At 39.3% G+C, this 18,603-nt stretch overlaps 1 protein-coding gene and 1 pseudogene across 1 annotated transcript; both read right to left on the reverse strand.

The window, feature by feature from the left end:
* Positions 1 to 5,820: 5,820 nt before the first annotated feature.
* Positions 5,821 to 6,751, reverse strand: LOC148734296 (collagen triple helix repeat-containing protein 1-like; annotated as a pseudogene).
* An 8,633-nt stretch (positions 6,752 to 15,384) lies between these two features.
* Positions 15,385 to 17,703, reverse strand: LOC148734297 (collagen triple helix repeat-containing protein 1-like). The gene is made up of 5 exons (XM_088752719.1): positions 17,556 to 17,703; positions 17,391 to 17,447; positions 16,745 to 16,863; positions 16,162 to 16,500; positions 15,385 to 15,859 (listed from the first exon to the last, which is right to left on the reverse strand). The coding sequence occupies exons 3-5, from the start codon at positions 16,844 to 16,846 to the stop codon at positions 15,503 to 15,505; spliced, it is 798 nt and encodes a 265-aa protein (XP_088608845.1). The 5' UTR covers positions 16,847 to 16,863; positions 17,391 to 17,447; positions 17,556 to 17,703; the 3' UTR covers positions 15,385 to 15,502.
* Between the last annotated feature and the right edge of the window lie 900 nt (positions 17,704 to 18,603).

Below are 18,603 nucleotides of genomic sequence, written 5' to 3' on the forward strand. Positions count from 1 at the left end.
GAGAATTTGCTTTATGTGTGGCACTGAGTACGCACTTCAGGGATTGCGTCTTTTTCGAATCGTTCGCCTTCGTAGATGTACAGCTATTTTTTTTACTGTCTCGATCGTTAAGTTGTCTGGATTGCTTTCAGCTTGCGCCACGCGTGCTGATTCGATCGTACTACAGTTCTTAGTGTTCAGTGTTCCAGCCGTTTTGGCTCGTTTTCTTTTCTTTATTTCGGTATTAAAACGACCGATTTCACGTTCATAGAAGCACATGATCGCCTTTACTGTTTCTTGCTCCGCGTTGTTAAGGATTTGCGTTATCTCATTTTTTAAATCCTCGTCTGCTCTTAGTTTGGCCCTCGCCCTATATTGTAGGGATTCTGGGCATGTTCTGCAAGGCATTTGGTACAGTGGGATTTGTTCGTTATCCTCAGACTTGCCGAGTAGATCATCTTCAGTGGCGGTGTCGTATGAGGCTTCCATGTTTTCTTCATTCTCTGAATGGCATTGTTTTGGCCCGGGGCGTTTAGTAGCCCATCTTCCGTTATAATATCTTTCGAAATTTTCTGTTGATGGTCAGGCAAGACCGCGGTTTCGATCCTAATCTTGTGGATCTCGTCAGTTTCCGATTAACTAAATAGACTATTAGAGATTCGTTCTCGGTATCAGTCGGGAATTTTGCTTCCTATCTAGGCGAACCTCTCGCAGATAGCCAAGATGCCGATGTGGCCGCCGATGAATAAGACGAGGATGGCATTTTGCCCGAAATCCTCTTTTTCGGCCTCCCAACATGCAAGCCACACTCCATGCTTATACCCCTCTTTCACAGAAGTACACAACCAGTGACGTCACAGGGCTGTTTTGGCCGCGCCAAGATGGCCGCCAATTTTGATCTCAGCCGATCAACTTCGAATGCTTAAAAATGTACTTTCCGGTATGCGTTGGCCCAAAAAAAGTACACAGCGTTCGCAAATAACGTTCAAACTCTATTATATTGCAAAAATTTCGGTATGAAAATTACGTTTCAGTAGCACTTTAACAGAATGAATAATTCGTCTTTCATATTTATCAGGCGACTTGAAATTTACCACTTCATAGTTGTGTAAACAATGCGAACAAACGAGCGAGCATAAAGTTTTCAGTGCATGATCTGGATGCCTAGAGAACCATTTCTCTTGAGCTCTAAACTAAATTGCCATATGCTAAAACCCTAAAAAGAAATACGTTAAAAGCCTAAAACCTAACCCTAACCCCTAACCCTCACCCCTAACCCTAACCCAAAACCCTAACCCTAACCCGAGGGTTATGAGTGTTTCAAAATATCCTGAAATAAAGCATTGTAATTAACTACGTGGAAGCTTAAAACATGTGAAATAAAAGAAAATTAGCCAATAGAGGTTTCCCGCTGACGTCACGTATCTCGTAGCAACCATTTTGGCCGCCATCTTGAAGGTCAGGTCTTCCAATGTTAACAAGTGATTCTGACCATGTCTGCGAAAAAAACTTACTTTTCAACGCTCGATCCGCTCGATAAAGAGAGATATTTGCAAAAAATAGCTTGTATAGACAACATTGATCCGTTTGAGATCGCAAATAAGGAATGATCGTCAAATGTTAGCGATTTTCCATCGATAACTTACGTGGACCTCATCATCATCATCATCATCATCATCATCATGTTTATTTGTTCAAGCAGGTTGAATTTATTGGCAACTGTATAAGCTGATGTGGACTTGCTGTTTTCCCACCCAACCCACCCCAGGGGAGGACATCCAGCACAAAGTAATCTCGTGCGTGGGAAATTAACGTCTTTTACCCCTTACCCTTTAAGAGACGGGACCTCCGGCTTTACGTCCTATCCGAGAAGACGAAACAATGTGAGTGAAGTGTCTTGCTTAAGGACTCAACGTTAAGCCCCAGCCAGGACTTGAACCCGGGAACCATCTAGTCCTAAATTGCGGGACTACGGTAGCAAGGAGGAACAAGATGAACACCAACTCGTATGATGCAAGCGGAATATTCTGTGATGTTCAATATCGTCGGCATCCGTTCGTATCGAGAGGCGAACCTCAACACTTACAACGATGTTTAATATAATGCAGATATTAGGTAAAGTATGTCGACTGCGGTACCGCGGTAGCAGGATTTGATGAATGATTTTTCAGTGGCCGGGTATTCTGAAGTTTAGTCGTGATAAGCTTAAACCGGTTTAAAAAAATCTTAGTTCTGCATGTGATGATTCAAATGGACATGAAATCAAATGACTTAACTCACCCAGACTTGGCGAGAAGATTGTCTGCCATTGTCGAATCCCGTTTAATCTATCGATTAAGCAAAAACCACTTTACGCGCTACGAGAACGTTTTTTAATCACTTAATGAAAAGCAGAAGAGCTTTTTATGGTTTTGAGTCAATAATTTATCTCCTATAAACAAAATAACAGCATATTTTTGTGGCGTCCTACCTTCGACCTGAAAAGTGGCGTTCTGGCGTCTGCGACGTGACCACGCGAACGTCATGACATGCGCAGTATGTACATAGTTCCTCTAATGACTTCCGGTAGGCGTTCGTGACCTCAAGAACGTCTGGTGCTTAAGCTCTCTAATAATGACGAGGCCGCCAGTTTAAGTCATGACCCAACATATGAAGTATGATGTGAGATGTAGGGAGAAAGGAAAAAACAAGCAAAGCTCCCTCAGTGACTGTCGTAATCGAGGAATGAGGCATTTGACAAATACAATCGTTTCAATCACTTTTTCAATCTCTCTCAACCAACTTTATTAAACGAGGAGCGTGTGTGCATATCAACAATTATGCTCCCCTGGGCGAATACCATTTTACTCGGCACTTAAACACGAAGGCGCGCTATAAAAGGAGCCTTAAGTCCCACTGGACCATTTGTCAATCAACCGTCGTGTGATGTAGAACTCTTAGAGTCAAGTCAGCTTGAGCTACAGCTACTCCAAAGCAGTGAACAGCGGGCGCATTCCTCAAAATTGTTTTATGTCTTCATCGCAATACAAGAATTTTTGAGATTTGTATTTCCTTTCTCCAATGGAAACTGTCTTTATTTGTGGCGGTAAATTTGAGATCGAAGTAGGTGGTTCGCACGTTACCTCATGCCACCATGCTGGTGGAAGTAAACAGTAGATATCTCATTAGCTCCTTTTGTTCGTCTACCAGCATTTAAATTTGACCCACACACGTCAACGGTGAGTGACAAATGAGCCTAGGTCTTCCCAGGGAAGACTTCCTTATATAGCACGCCTTCGTCTTTAAACAGCAAAAAGTTTCATTGAATTTAACACCCAGTATTCATGTGAAACAGTCCAAAACCAGCTTTAGTTTTGAAGACCCTATAATCATTTAGTCGACATTCAAGTGAAACATTCTCTTAGAATCACTTCAAGAAAAGGGTAAGAAAGCACTTGCTGTCATGAATGCCTACTCAACATGCAAACGGGAAGTTGAACACGTTCATTGCTGCTGGTTTGGGTTTGATCAAAAATCAGAGTTTTGTATGTTAGAAGTCGTAGAATGGTCGTTGAGCTCTTTCGGACTATAAAAGTTTCCACGTTCGTCAAGAATCGTAAAATGGACGAGGTCCCAATAGGGTTGAACAGATTTTAATGCTAGATGTTTCAACCCACTATTCCATTGAAGAAAAACTTTTCCATTCTCTTTCTTGTTTTATAACTTTTCAAATCTCTTTTAAACTTTCCTTATTTTGGATCATTTTAATTCAATTTTTTCACTGTCCTTGGGTTGACGTGGCTGCCTTACAGTTTGTTAGTCCCTTCAGTAATGTTAGAGCACAAGATGACACCAAACAAATTCAAAATAATTAATTTTCATTCCAATCTTTATGTTTTGAGATTCCACTCACGATACTTTCCTGACGCACTCATCCCTTCCCCGATTTAACCCACTGTTTCAATGGAGATTTGGGAACCCTTCACAACGTGATCTCACTTCTACACCCGTAATACCACAAAGGTTGCAAGGTGAATACAAGTTTTGTAAATAATTATTTTTTAACAAGCAATTCAGAAACTACTGGCGGATTAGACGTTGTCTGTCAACTACTATGTTTGAAAGCAAACAGATCTCTATAGCGCCAAAGGTTAATCAAGTAAACAATGTAGCTTAATTAGGGAATCAACGTCTATATCACCTCAGAGATTGTAGCGAAAAAGTGTAAGGTTATTATTTTACAATTTTGAAATTACGAGTTAACCAATCACCTCACAGGTGAAAACATCACACTCTAACCTCTGTTTTGGGAAATCCTGATAATGAATTAACAATATCCGGTACTAAAAACCGTGAAATATTTTTTTTCGCGCACGAGAGGTCTAAATACATCATGTGACCGAATATGTTCGAGATAAAACTGGCAAGCATCCGGTGAAATTCTCTGACTGACATTCCCAAAATTTTAAAAGATGCCTTCCATAGGACGACAGCCTTTATTTTGGGTTTAATGAAAGATTCTTGTGCGTTTTATCATCGTTACAAGGAAAAAGACGGTTTTGTTAATTTATATAGTAAAACTAAAGAGATCTAACAAATCGGGTAGGATTTTTGACGGATTGCTGTTTTTATTCCACGCCTGTGAAAAAAGTACATGTCGGTTATAACGATTGGATAGTTTAGGCGCAGTTTTCCGCAAGCCTCATTTTCGAAAAATGTTTGCTTCTCTTTATTCATACATTAACTCGTCTATTTTATTTATAACCGATATTTATGAAGGCGGATGCAATTAAGCCAAGGCTGGTACAAATGGAGGTGTTTGAAGAAATAATGTCCGCGTACGAATATCCAATCATATTTTTGCGCCAAATGAGGCTACTACCCATTCTTGTACTCTTTGTCGTAAAACAATAAAAAAAAAACCCTTATTATTACCAACAGCTAAAATAAACATAGCCAGTATATGTCAATGAACCAATGTGTTCAGATTCAGAAAATGAGTACTGGAGAACATCAAACCTTAAGTCAACTGAGCAAAATTGTTCTAAATTTTCGTGGTTGCCTGACACGAAGAATTTTATAGCATAGACTCGATGTGTCACTTATCACGGGATTTTGTAGCACTCTTCGAATCAAATGCTTTTCATTATTCGTCTTAAAGGATATTTTTCTACCGAACACAATTTTTACTTACTTTGTTGTCTGAATTTTTTTTGGAAGAAAATGAAGAGTTAATTCATTTATCAGAAAAGATTGGAAGCATCCTCTACATATGATGACGATATCTTTGGAATTACGGTTAGAAAGTTTGAAGAAAAAGGTGACAATTAGCCAACGGCTGTGTACTTAGCATTCTTACGTACGCTCGTAATGGATACAATTGTAATTAGTTTCCCGGCCGACGTATTATCCTAAATGTCGCGTTTGTACTTGTAAAAAGGGCAAACTTCGTCCATGCCTAAACACATTTTCGAGTTTTTGTTTTGCGAGTCCAACTTCAACCGAAAAGCCATCACGAATATTGGGGGAATTTTAAAGGATTCGGTTACGTGGTTATTCTGCAAAAGGATTTCAAGGGCTTTGCACTTAAGCTTAAGAAAAACTCTACTTTCACTCTGACTTGGTCAATAAGATTATTTAAGAAGCACCAAATGGACGAGGAAGAAAAATGCTCCTTGCGAATTACTTGTTGGAAAATAATGGATGCTTGATATGTTAATGATATTTGGCTACTTTCCTGGACTTTATTTCTCAAGATTTAAATCTTTCACAGGCATGGCATTCCTGTATAGTTTTCCTAGAAGTCCCAAAGCTGTTTTCTTTTAATTCATCTAAAAAGTCCGGTGAATCTTGTGTGAAGTGTTAATGTTGAGCCTTTGGCACGTCCTGGATTAAGATCCGGGACATCGTGGCCAGCCTGTGTACGCGTCAGCACTCTTCCTAACAGTAGAACACTTTCCAACCCAGAATCCCACTCGCACCTTTCCCCCTGTGAATGTTGTTACAGTGACCTTCAATATGGCGGTGACGATGAAGATCGTGGTTCTTCCCAGTTTGCATGTAGAAAGCACCGTCGATCGAGCCAGGAGAGCTGCACTCGGCGCCATTGAAAGTGAAATACCAATGACTACAGCAGGAGTTACATCCATAAATCCTGAGAGTACCAGCAAATTAGACATGGATGGAAGCGTCTGTAAAGTTCTTCATAAACTCGCAGTTCTGTGCAGAGAAGATAATTTTGACGTGTAAATATTGTTGTAAAATCCAAGAGTTAAATTGTCTTGTACCTATTCATCTTTAGCCACAAAAAAGGGAGACTTACATTGAAACCCAAAAACCGTCCTCAAAACAAACAATTCAATGATTAGGAGTAAAATTGTCACAAATCCATTGATAAACCACTTGGTCCTAGTTACTCTTTGCTAATTGAGAAAATTCTGCTTTTTTGTCGTCACTAACTTCTCATGCAGAAGACAAAACTTACAAAGATCATTATCTGTTTTGTTTCTCTTACTTGGATTACACCAGAGTCTTTGCCGTCGCCTCTCTTCCATGAACATTCTTTCCAGTTCATATGAGAGGAGAGCTGAGACGACCCTGGATTTCCACTCTCGCCTTTCTCCCCTCGCTGTCCCTTTTGGCCTGTAGGACCTTGGACACCAGCCTCTCCCTTCGAACATTTGTTTCCTTGAAGGCCAGGGAGTCCTTGGGGTCCAGTCTTTCTTAGACGTCCTCGTTCTCCTTTGGCTCCGTCACGTCCATCGCGGCCAGGTACCCCAGGAGATCCTGCCATGCATCCCAGGGTTCATTTTCTATTTTGCAGTTTTGGCTATTTTTTATATTAGACCGGTTTTCGGTGTTTGTGCCAAAAAATTCGGTTTTTCGGTGTTGGTGTTCATTGCGGTTTGCGGATTTTCCGTTTTTTAGCATTTCATTTTCGGTTTTCTTCAAACTTCGCTCTCGAAAAACTGTTCACTTCCCTTTATTTATCTATAAGCCTATTTTTTTTTTTTTTTTCTATTTATAGGCAATATTCATTAAGGAGGATCCAGTTCAGCTGAGTCTTGTAACGAACAGAAAAGCGAGTAACATTGGTTCTTGAACAGTTTGTGGACGATTTCGAAGACGCTACAGTGATTGTGACTTTAGCAATTTTTTATTCATATTTGACAAAAATCTCGTGAATTGTTTCTTAATTAGACAAGTAATCTTTCTGAAAAATAGCATTTCGAAATCATGGTTTCCTTGACTCGAACCCTGCGACTTTTTGACAAATTATCCGATTTTCCCCGAATAGTGCGTTCGCCATCTAACGCGGTGCGAGGCCTACTATGGGCAATCGCCCCATCGTGTAGTATTAGAAGGCTTGTTCATTGTAGCGTTTAGTAGAATAAAAAAAGAGAGAAAAAAGAGAAGGAAAAATATTCGAAGTAAAAAAAAAAACATAGGTGACTTCAGTGTCTGAACTTTATAGTGACCAGCACGGTTCGCGGCGTCTTACATGATGGGGTCTTAGCTTCTTACATACAATACCCGCTGACATGGCGCTTTACTAGCAATAAACCAGAAAGCCCAAAAGGCTTGTAAAACATCGAAACATAGCAATACGGTAAGATGAACCATGATAGATCTAGATGCACCTCGTGACCGAATATGCACCAGGTTCCAGGTAACACTGGCGAAGACCCGGTCATTTTTCCTTAGCTGACAATCTAACCTGTCTTTGAGGGTGTATCTCGCGGCAAATTAAAAGGGATAAGAAGAAGAATAATATCAAAGGAGGGTAGCTCCAATGTAAAATCTAACGCTGAGTTTAATTTTTGAGGCCCTCGTAAAATATCTTTGTGATATACTGGTGATAAAAGGTCACAATGTTTCAAATGTGTACGATCTGAGAACAAAAATCTTAAATGAAATTCAACTTTGAATCCTATTTTTCGAAATGTATGCTTTCTATTTGTGTACTTAGGTGATAGTGTTTCCTTTCAAAAGGAAAGTTTCCCTCCGTATCAGAAATCGCTCGGAAAGTAATCATGGTAGCCTTTTTGTTCAGTGAAAATTGAAGGGTGAAAGCCTCCTGGAAACTGATATGAAAACGTTTATGCAGCCCAGTTCCATGTAGCGAGCCTAACTTTGATAGAAACGCCATTAAGAATTTGGGAAAAGTATTCAGTGGTATTTTTTATGTGGTAGTTCATCAGAAGCATTTACTTTGTATTTAAGGGATTGAATATGTCTATTTTCACACTCACTTGTTCCGGCAGAACTGTTTCATGTGCACCAGATGAACAAGGAAGAAATTTTCAACATATGGCGCATTTCGTTCTCTAATTTCCATAATTGCGAAGGAGATGCAATTTGATCACGGATTTGCCTCGCCAGTTACTTGGTGGAAATTAATTATTACTACTTTTTTCCACCTACTTTCCCTCCCCCCTCCTTAGCGGTCGTTTTCACTGTCACTCCATCGACATTAAAAGGAAAAAACCACTGAATGCCTAAAGCTTCAAATACAATCTTCGTGTTAGGAGAGTGTTGGTTCATAAGAAACCCACTCAAGTCTTGCGTATTTGTGTCTGTGCGATTTTCCGCTAAGAGGGTATTTTTTTGTCGGTGAAGTTCTTTTAACTTACGTAATGTAAACAAAATCTGTTTTCTTGTTTTTCTACAAAGCGATTAGGTACCCACAGAAAATTTGCATAAAGTCATCAAAGCAAATTTTCAACTGCTTCGACTGCCCGGAAGACAAATTGTTACCGTGACGAGAAAATTGTTTACTGACGGTATAAGAGCCTGTTAGGATTTCAGATTGAGTAATAACTTTTGCCGTTTACACCAGTCCATTGTTTAATCGCGAGTTATCTTTGTCAATGTTGACTCTTTGTTTCTATTATACCGACAACTAGCCCTTAAATGCTAAATAGCCAATGTTTTGAAATTTAGCAGATGGAGCATTAGAAAGTATCGAATGTCAGTGAAACACCACCGTTTTTGTCTTGATTGCGTTATTGTTTTCTTCAAAATACATGGTTTCCTTTCTTTCACAAAGCAGAGACGAGGATCATCAATGAGTTCAGTCTTTTTGTGGGAAAGTGACCGCGAGACTACTCAATGAATTATTCAGTTTAAAAGCAATCTTCAAGAATAACTCTACAAATGATATCTCTCGAGTTGCCAACAGAAAGTTTAAGGAAAAGACGGCGAACTTCCAACGGCTGTGTACCCTGCATTCTTACGCATGCCTGTAATGGATAATACTAGTGTTTCGGTCAACCGAAGAGTCTCAATTGTATTCAATCTAGCTTAAGCCTCGACATTTACATTACGAGCCAAGTTCTTGTTTGACCTACCCGAGAACGAACTCAAGTTATTAAGCGCGGAAGGATTCTGCACAAACTCTGGAGACTTGGTTGATGACCCATCTCAAAGATCGTTGCTTCTTGAAAAGATTTTGTCGGAAAACATTTTTTATTGAAATATGTCGATAACATGCCTTCCTTGACAAATTTAATTTTGCTGAATCTTTTTGTCCTATTGCAAAATAGTCAGCTCTTGAAAGTATGTTATCTAAGACTTCATATGCGGGTTTTTTTTGTTAAAGTGAATTCTATGACACGCATTACCAAAAGAACAACTTGGAAAACCATCAAGAAAGAGTTGATTTTAAGTGAATAACATTATTAACCGCTTATTCACTAGCGATTTGGAAGTGCCTGGTGTTCTACATTTTACAATGTTTATTGCACGAATCTGACATGTTTTTGTTTCGTCAAACTGCATCTATCTTTTTGAAAAGCATTCTATTTTTGTGACAATTACATCGTATCGTCTCGTAAAACTTGGACTCCAACTTCATCCCAAAATAACATCGCAAACAAAATAGCACGTTTCAATTCAGTTCTTGCATATTGTCTCTGAAAACATTCACATTTTAAGGAAAAAAACAACACTGCGAACTCACATAAGGTGACAACTGATTACTGTCTCTGGATTCATACCGTAATTTGCAAAAACAAAACATTTTAACAACACATCAAGCCAGAACAAGTTTTTGGAAGACTAACAAAACTTAAATATTGCATTTTTGTTATCTATGCTCCCAAAAATTTTCCCAAGCTTGAAAGCGAAGAAAAACAGCAGTAACAGGAGTGGTGTTAGGTTGTACCATATTTTCTGACAATCGATTTGAGTTATTCATCTTAAGGTATTATTCATCTTTTGGCTTTTCATGTACATGGACCGAGTCATTTGATAGCTCTCCAAAGATGACATCACTTTTATTAGATGAAAAAGGCTCAAGAGATGACTTTATCTTATTTAAGTAAAGTAAGTAAAGTCTGTTTACGAGCCTAGTGGCCCATTAGGCCGGTGCTAATGGGCCACTCCGGTTTCTGTGACATGAAGTGACTAGGAGTATTTCTACTCCCCCTGGATGGGATGTCAGTCCATCTCAGGGTTTCCCCCAGCATTAAATTGCCGGTACCCATTTATACACCTGGGTGAAGAGAGGCACTGTGAGAGTAAAGTGTCTTGCCTAAGAACACAGCACAATTTCCCGGCCGGGGCTCGAACCCGGACCACTCGATCGGGAGTCGAGCGCACCAACCATGAGGCCACCGCGCCTCCATTTTATCTCATTTGCGTGGTGAAGATTTTTTTCAGAACGAACAACTGACGTCCAAGGCTTGATTATGATATTTTACACCAAAAAATACTTTGTTACAACATAACAAACTCCCTCTAAATATCCAAATTATTTCGTTACCCCCACCGACGCAGCCCCAAACAGTTTCTTTCGAAACTACCAGCCTTTATCCCTCTATATAGACCGGGAGACCGGTTGCTTAGCCCTAAGGTTTTAATTTTCCATAGCCGAACCAACATACGTCTGAGGTGATTTCAAATCAAAATCGATGTGAAGCATCAGCCATGTCTAAACAGGTGATCCATTCACCTTTAAAAATAACTCGACGCTTGTAATGAAATCTTCCAAACGAAGGAATTAACGTAACTGAAAAGGAAAAGCAAAATGTTCATGCTAACATCTTTTCAAGAATACAAACTGATGAAAATAAGAAAATATAACCAAACCATATCTTTTATTTCCTAACCGAAGAGAGCACTTTTAATATAAGCATTGTGGCCGCTCAAATTTTTCTATTGGTTTAGCAACGATAATCACTCTTCATAAACAGGTTTTACAGAGTTTTTCATCCTAGATGCTCAAGGGTATACAAAATATTGTTCACTTAAATCATTTTTGGTTCTTATTCCTCAGGATTTTGGGACAACTTGATATTTAAGAAAACATGTGTCTCCCCTTCCATTCAATTATATTTGCGCCTTTGTTTAATTGCGCCACATAATAACAGACATCGGTAGAGCGCTGAGGGAACAAACTGAAGTAGGTTCCATACGTACATCTTTTAATTAGCCCATTTCCGAGTTCTCGCATGATAGAACCCTGGTGCCGAAATTGTGACACGAGAGCGAGGTTAAGTGCGAAGTGCTGCTTGATGGCGCCAAAAATGAAAGCTCACAAGGAACATTTCATGCTCGCTTAATCGCTTTGTTTATAGGATGGTTTATGGTTCTGTTGCCTGCTGCACAAATGGGAATCATAATTGTCGAGATCTTTCGTATTTTGCTTTTCCGTTGGATGCGAGACGGTTAAAATTCTGCCGTAAAGTAGACAAAGAGTTTGCACTTGAAGCTAAGAAAGAAAAGGCAGGTGAGCCTAACAACTTGAAGATTTGCAGTGCACGTTTTTTACCGGAATCTTACAAAAGAAAATTGAATGGTGAATGTAAAGTTATTGAGTCAGCTGTGCCAAAATTTTAAAAGAACGAAAGTACTCCTTAGAGTATACCTCTCTTCCACCCGATAGCTGCACAAATTTCCGAACGTAAACTCCGGGATATCCGAAAAGTTGTTGGTCCAAGCCGTTAAGGTCTTCGGGTCAAGCAGTTTACCATCCTCAGTCTGTAATTTCTCTTCGAGCAGCTTGTTATAGTCTTTGACAGTATTTTCAAGCTTCGCTTGCTTCATTTCTGCCGCTTTTTCGCACAAATCGACCAACTCTGCCTTCCTTTTCCCTATACCTCCATTATCCAATTGAATGCCACGTTCTTTTAACTACTATTTCAAACCATCAACCTTGTATTTTGAGAAATCTTCGCCTGCTGCATTGTCTAAACGAGTATCAGTAGCGCCCATGTTGGATTTTTATGCACTTAGCCTCGCTCGTGGCGTAATTTTGGAACCAGACACCAAACATGCGGCAACACGGCATTGGGCGATCCGGGAGGGGGGGGGGGAGGGGGAACTGAAAAATAGCCAGGAATCACTCAACTTGATAATGAAATGGTATCAAAGACGGTGGTCTTTTTCATTACTTAATAGTTGCTGAAGTGCAAGATCACTGAACTTGTATCTTGTTTATTGAATGAGCTTCTCGCCAAGACAAGTCTGTGAATAATAAATCAATATTAATTCATTCCCAGGAAATTAATGTCCGGTATGTTTAAATTGCTTCGTATTGGCATTTTGTTGAACTTTCTTCACTTTATCTTACGAGAAGAGATTTGCGACAAGACCTGGAATAAATGGGGCGAGAAAAAAACAAACAAACAAAACCAGAATATTTCATCGCTTTTGTACACAAAACGTAGCCGTGTAGTTTTCCACGACACCTTTCAGTTGCATGTTATTAAAACGAAGACATTTATCTTACCTGGTTCTCACTTTTGCCCTTTTTCTCAGTTTTTCGAAAAAGTACAGCTTAAATTAAAATTGTTAGTGTTGAATTACACTGTCGTGCGATGTTATTAAGTAACATGGGGAACTAAGCAGGTTTGTCTGATTTAAACTTTTGGAAAGGAAAGGTAAACGTAATCTACTTTTGCCTGCTAAATATTTCCTTCGTGAAGAGAACCAGAGGAAGATGACTAGCAGGAACAAGATCTAGAAGGAAAAAAACATGGACTTTACTGACTGGGGGGAAGAAAAAGAGCATGCGCCTTTTAAAGAATTTTTGAGTTACACAATGGCTCTGTAATTGACGCTGAGTGCCATGAATAAATAGAGCCTAAATTTTGATAGGTCTTCGTTTATTTATCGTTCGTAGCTTACCTTGTTGAATAAACTTTCGTATGTATTCAGCCCCAATATTGTATTTTTTTCTCAGTCATAATCAAATAGCCCTTTTTCCAGTTCTGCGTGCGCGGTGTAGTTGGACAGCGGCTTCCTGTATTAGTGCACACGAAAGCGAGGCTATCGGGTCAAGCTTTCTCGAACTTTACAGAAGTTGTGAAGTTGTGGCTATTTGGTAGGGAGACAATCACATTAGTTCAAGCTTGCCATTTCCCCTTTTAATTTCTGCTAGATAGGAATCAAATACCATCAAATGACGTTGTAATTATTATTTGGGAAAACTGATCATTACGGTCATGCGTGAAAGCTAAAAGAAGGCTCAGTCTATAGATCAACTTGCTACCTCTTCTCTACTGTGAACTTTTGACGCAAAGTAGAGTTTGAAGTATAATCATGAAGAACGTAATAAAAATAGTCCGGACCCTGAGAGGACACACGCTAACTGGTAACGAACAGTAAAGCGAGTTACAATGGTTCTTGGACAGTTTGTGGATGATTTCGTAGCCGCCACAGGGATTGTGGAATTGGCAAATTTTTAATAGGAATATTCGTATTTGACATAAAATCGAGTAATTTGTTTATTATTTAGACATATCATCTTTGTGAAAAATAGCATTTTGAAGTCATGGTTTCCTTTACTCGAATCCTGCGACTATTTGACAAATTAGCCGATTTTGTGAGGCGTGAGTAGTCCAGTGGTCAGTGCGCTGGACTCTAGGTCAGATGGCCCGGGTTCAAGTCCTGGCTGGGGCTTGACGTTGTGTCCTTAAGCAAGACGCTTCACTCACATTGCTTCTTCTTCTCGGATAGGACGTGAAGCCGGAGGTCCCGTCTCCTGCACCTATCAATTAGTTAATTTCGGCAAGGGACGTTAAAGAACCCACATCACGAGATTACTGTGATGCGGTCTGGCCTGTTTACTGGGAAGGGGGGGAGGGGGCATCTGTAAAAAATTTCTCCTTTATTAATTGTAAACTGCCGCCGGCAGTCTGGAAAAGTCCCCCGCACAGTGTTGTAAAGCGCATTAGAGCATTTACATGGAAATGCGCTATAGAAATTGATCTATATTATTATCATTATTTTCCCCGAATAATGCGTTCACTATTTGTCGCGATTTGTGGCCTTATATGGAAAATCGCACCATCGCATATTGTAAGGAGGGCTTGTTCATTATAGCATTTGGTAGGGAAAAAGAAAAGGAAAAAGGAACGGAAAAAATATTCGAACTAAAAAAAAAAAAAAGAAGGGCACTTTGAAGTTTGGACCTAACGACCCTCAGCTTCTAAACTTCATAGTGAACGGCACGGTTCGTGAGGTCTTACATGAGATGGTCTTGGCTTCTTATATATAATAGCCGCTAACACAGGGCATTTCAAGCAATAAGCCAAAAAGCTCAAAATGCCTGTAATCATCAAAACATGAAACAATTTCTTCCTCGCGTGGTAGGTCTAAATGCACCACGTGACCAAATATGCACAGGTAAAACTAGCAAATACTCGGTGATATTTCCCTTGCTGACAATCTGACATGTAAAATTGAAAATTGATTAAAAAAGGGGAGAAGAACAAGAACAAGAACATGAACAACATTAAAAGAGGGTAGCTCCAATGTAAAATGTAACACTGTGAAAAGTTTTTGTGACTGGTGATAAGATATTACAATTGTACTTGCAGTACTTTGAAATGTGTGTGATTTGAGAAGATAAATCTCAAATAAAACTCAACTTTGAATCCTTTTGAAACCTTGTTTCCCAGATTGACGTCTCATGTCCGAAGCGTGCATAACACACAATCTGTCACAAACCGCTTCTCTCTTAAGTCCACTTATCACCGCATTTGGTGGTACTTTTCAAAGTAACTGCTTTGTATATTATAAAACGACATTTTTCCAGCTTATCTGAAATCGCTGAGAAGGTAATTGAAGCGTGAACGCCCCCTGGAAATTGATATCAAATCGTTCCTGCAGTCCAGTTCCATGGCGCAAGCCTAACTTTGATGGAAAAAGCCATTAAAAATTTGGGAAATGTAGTGGTATTTTGTATGTGGTTATTCATCAAAAGCATTTACTTTACATTTAAGAGTACGAATATGTCTACTTTTACACTGGCTTGGTCAGCAAAACTGTCACATGTATACCAAATGAACAAGGAAATATGTCCAACATATGGTGCATTCTGTTCTCTTAGTTCAATGATAACAAAGGATGTGCAGTTTGATTTGCCTCACCACTTTCTTAGTGGAAATTAATGCAGTTGATATATAACAGATATCTGAATACTTTCCAGGACTTTATTTCTAAAGTTTTAAATCTTTCACAGGCATGGCATTCTACTTGGTCTAAGATTGTTTTCCTTCATTTTCCCGAAAAGTCCAATATATCACGTGTGACGTGTTTACTGCTGAGCCTTTGGCACCTCTTCGATGAAGATCCGGGACATTGAATGCCAGCCGGTATACGCGTCAGCATTCTTTTGGACAGAGACACACTTTCCAACCCAGAATCCCACTTGCACCTTTCCCTTGTGAATGTTGCTACAGTGACCTTCAATATGGCGGTGGCGATGAAGATCGTGGTTTTTGCCGGTTCGCATGAAGAACGCGCCTTCAATCGGGCCAGGAGAGCTGCACTCGGCGCCATTGAAGGTGAAATACCAACGGCTACAGCAACCGTCACATCCATAAATCCTGAGGGTACCAGCAAAGTAGACATGGAGGGAAGTGTCTGTGAAGTTCTTCATGAACTCGCAGTTCTGCGCAGAGAAAATAATTGTGATTAGTAAATATTGTTGCAATATCCAAGAATTTGTTTGTCTTGCACCTATTTATCTTTCGCCACAAAAATGGGAGACCTACATTCAAACTCAAAAATCATCTTCAAGGCTTTTACTGATACCCTTCAGTGATTAGGAATAAAATTGTCACAAATCCATTGATAAATTACTGGGTTTAATATTTTTTTTTCTTGAGAAAATGCTGCTTTTTTCGTTGTCAATAGCTCTTGATGCTTAAGACAAATAACTACGAAGATCATTATCTGTTTAGTTACTCTTACTTGGATTACTCCCGAGTCTTTGCCGTCGCCTCTCTTCCATGTACATTCTTTCCAGTTCATATGTGAGGAAAGCTGAGTCGCCCCTGGATTTCCACTCTCGCCTTTCTCTCCTCGCTGTCCTTTTTGGCCTTTAGGGCCTTGGACACCAGGCTTTCCTTTTGAACCTTTACTTCCTTGAGGGCCAGGAGGTCCTTGGGGCCCAGAGTTTCCAGGACTGCCCGATTTTCCTTTGGTTCCGTCACGTCCATCACGGCCAGGTGCCCCAGGAGGTCCTGCCATACCATGCATCCCAGGGATACCATTTGTCCCTGATTGTCCGCAACAGCATTGTGAGGCAGGCTGTGACGGAAACAATAACAAAAGCCAAATGTCTAAGCCAAATATCTAAGCGGACTGCTCTACTAAAAAGGTCAGGATTTTACAATTTTACACTGTTTGTCTTGCAATTAAAGCTCTTATGATTTCTGAAAAATAAGTATGATCCCTGCGAAACCTTCAATCACTTACGAAATCAATACGCTATAAGGAAAAGCGAGGGAACAGCTATCCGCTCTCCCAAAACTGCTAAACATGTGGGACTTACTCTGATGTCGACTGGTTTGCTGCTCTTGTTACTGGTGCCATTACACAAGGTGATCAGCGGTAGAATCAGTAAAATTAACATGATTGCCGATGAAAGGTTCATTATTGTAAGCTGATGAGCTGTGGATAAACATGAAACAAAGGCTAAAAGAAAGGGTAACTTTTGACCAAATGAAAACGAACAGAATACTTTCACATCACCAGAAAAAAAAATGAACGATATTGAGCTTGTGCTCGTTCACTGTATGCTACTTCTCTCCCGAAATCAGAAGTCACTTTAATTTGAAAATGGTATTCAATTTTTGCGTTCTTTGGATGAGATTTGTAAACATTTCAAGTTGCATTTTAAGTTTTATCAGAACTGGAGAAGTGGACGTCTTTGTTTGAATGAAGTGATTGGTTTGAGGCCAGCATTTTTGTATTGGTGGAAAATAATATTTTCTCGGAATCCGAAATCATTCGTTGGAGCGAAACACATTATCGTCACTTTGTATAATACTTACATCAAGGAAAAAGCACTTGTTGGTTAGTGCTGTAACATTTTTCAAGTTAGTGGAGAACCAATATAAATCTTTGATGATTTTTAGATCAAAATCGATGTAAAGCATCAGACATGTTCCCTGAATCTAACCAAGTGATCCACTCACCTTTAAAGGCAACTCGACACTTGTTATGAAATTTTCAAAACAAAGGAATTAAGGTAACTGCAAAGCAAAAGAAAAATATTCGTTTTAACAGCTTGTCAACAATGAAAACCAAAGAAAATAAGAAAATGTAGTTAAAACTGGAACCTTAATCTCCGCGATGCTTACCTCACTAGTGATTGTTTTGAATGTGGGTAGCAAAATTATTTTTCAGTGCAAATAAGAAAACGTTTTATGTTTGCTTGACATCTCGTCCGAACAAGTTTGAGAAACAGCAGACGTGTTGGATCCGTTCTAAGGTTTCATTCTTTTGTGTCTTACTATTGGCCAGAGCAGATACTTTGATTTACTCAGCTAATTAGTCCAATAGAGTAAAGCGTTTCACTCTTCAGTGTTACGGTACCACATCTCAGTTGTTGCATCCTCTCCAAGAGTCAGCTGCGATGTGTCCAATGTGTTCCTGTTTGAAAAAGTCGAAGAATTGGCTTGAATTATATCATTAAATAGGTACAGAAAGCTGTGGTGTGTTCCTGAACAAAATATTTCCTTTTTTTGTATTTCTTAAGGCCCTAAAGATAACGCGGTTTATATTTGAACCAATTGGATTACCTTACATTTAACGTGTTCATCAATATTATACGTTGAGAAACAAAATTTTATGTCTTTATAATGAGCTCATAAGAATGCTAATTAGACCTGAAGATTCGACATTGTCGAGACCAGACGTTTAAAAATATCTCACCTCCAATTAAGGCACGTTGGTGTTTGATTATGCCAAATACCGATATCAGTAGAAGGCTTGGGGGAACAGAATCAATTATTTCTCATACGGAAATCGTTTTTAAACGATGAAGTTGCACTTAAAAAGAGCCGGATACATTACTCAACATGATAATGGTACGTTATAAAGACAACGAATTATGATGTGTCCGATGTTTTCCTGCCTAAAAAGTCGAAGATGAATTCTTATAATTGCTACAGAAAATTCTGAATGCGTCAGGTTCCTGAACAAAATATTTACTCTTTGTATTTCAAAAACTCTTAAATATTTAGGGAGGTCATATCTGAAGGACATTTTAACCTCGTTCTTACGTGGCGCTTCCTTACCAAATTGAGATAGTTTCTAAGTTTTTTGTAAAAATATGCAGTGCGGTGTATTTCTTGCTTAGCTACATTATGTCGGAATTGCTGTGAATCATATCAGATATTGACGAAC

The sequence above is a fragment of the Stylophora pistillata genome, chromosome 3 (assembly GCF_964205215.1).
Source record: "Stylophora pistillata chromosome 3, jaStyPist1.2, whole genome shotgun sequence".
Taxonomy (NCBI): domain Eukaryota; kingdom Metazoa; phylum Cnidaria; class Anthozoa; order Scleractinia; family Pocilloporidae; genus Stylophora; species Stylophora pistillata.

Bases quoted from the DNA above. Each gene is read 5' to 3' on its own strand.
- LOC148734297 (XM_088752719.1), bottom strand. From the start codon at position 16,846: ATGAACCTTTCATCGGCAATCATGTTAATTTTACTGATTCTACCGCTG. The intron at 16,501-16,744 runs GTAAGTCCCACA...TTTCCGTCACAG, and splicing joins GCAAACCAGTCGACATCAGA to CCTGCCTCACAATGCTGTTG. The intron at 15,860-16,161 runs GTAAGAGTAACT...TTCTCTGCGCAG, and splicing joins AAGACTCGGGAGTAATCCAA to AACTGCGAGTTCATGAAGAA.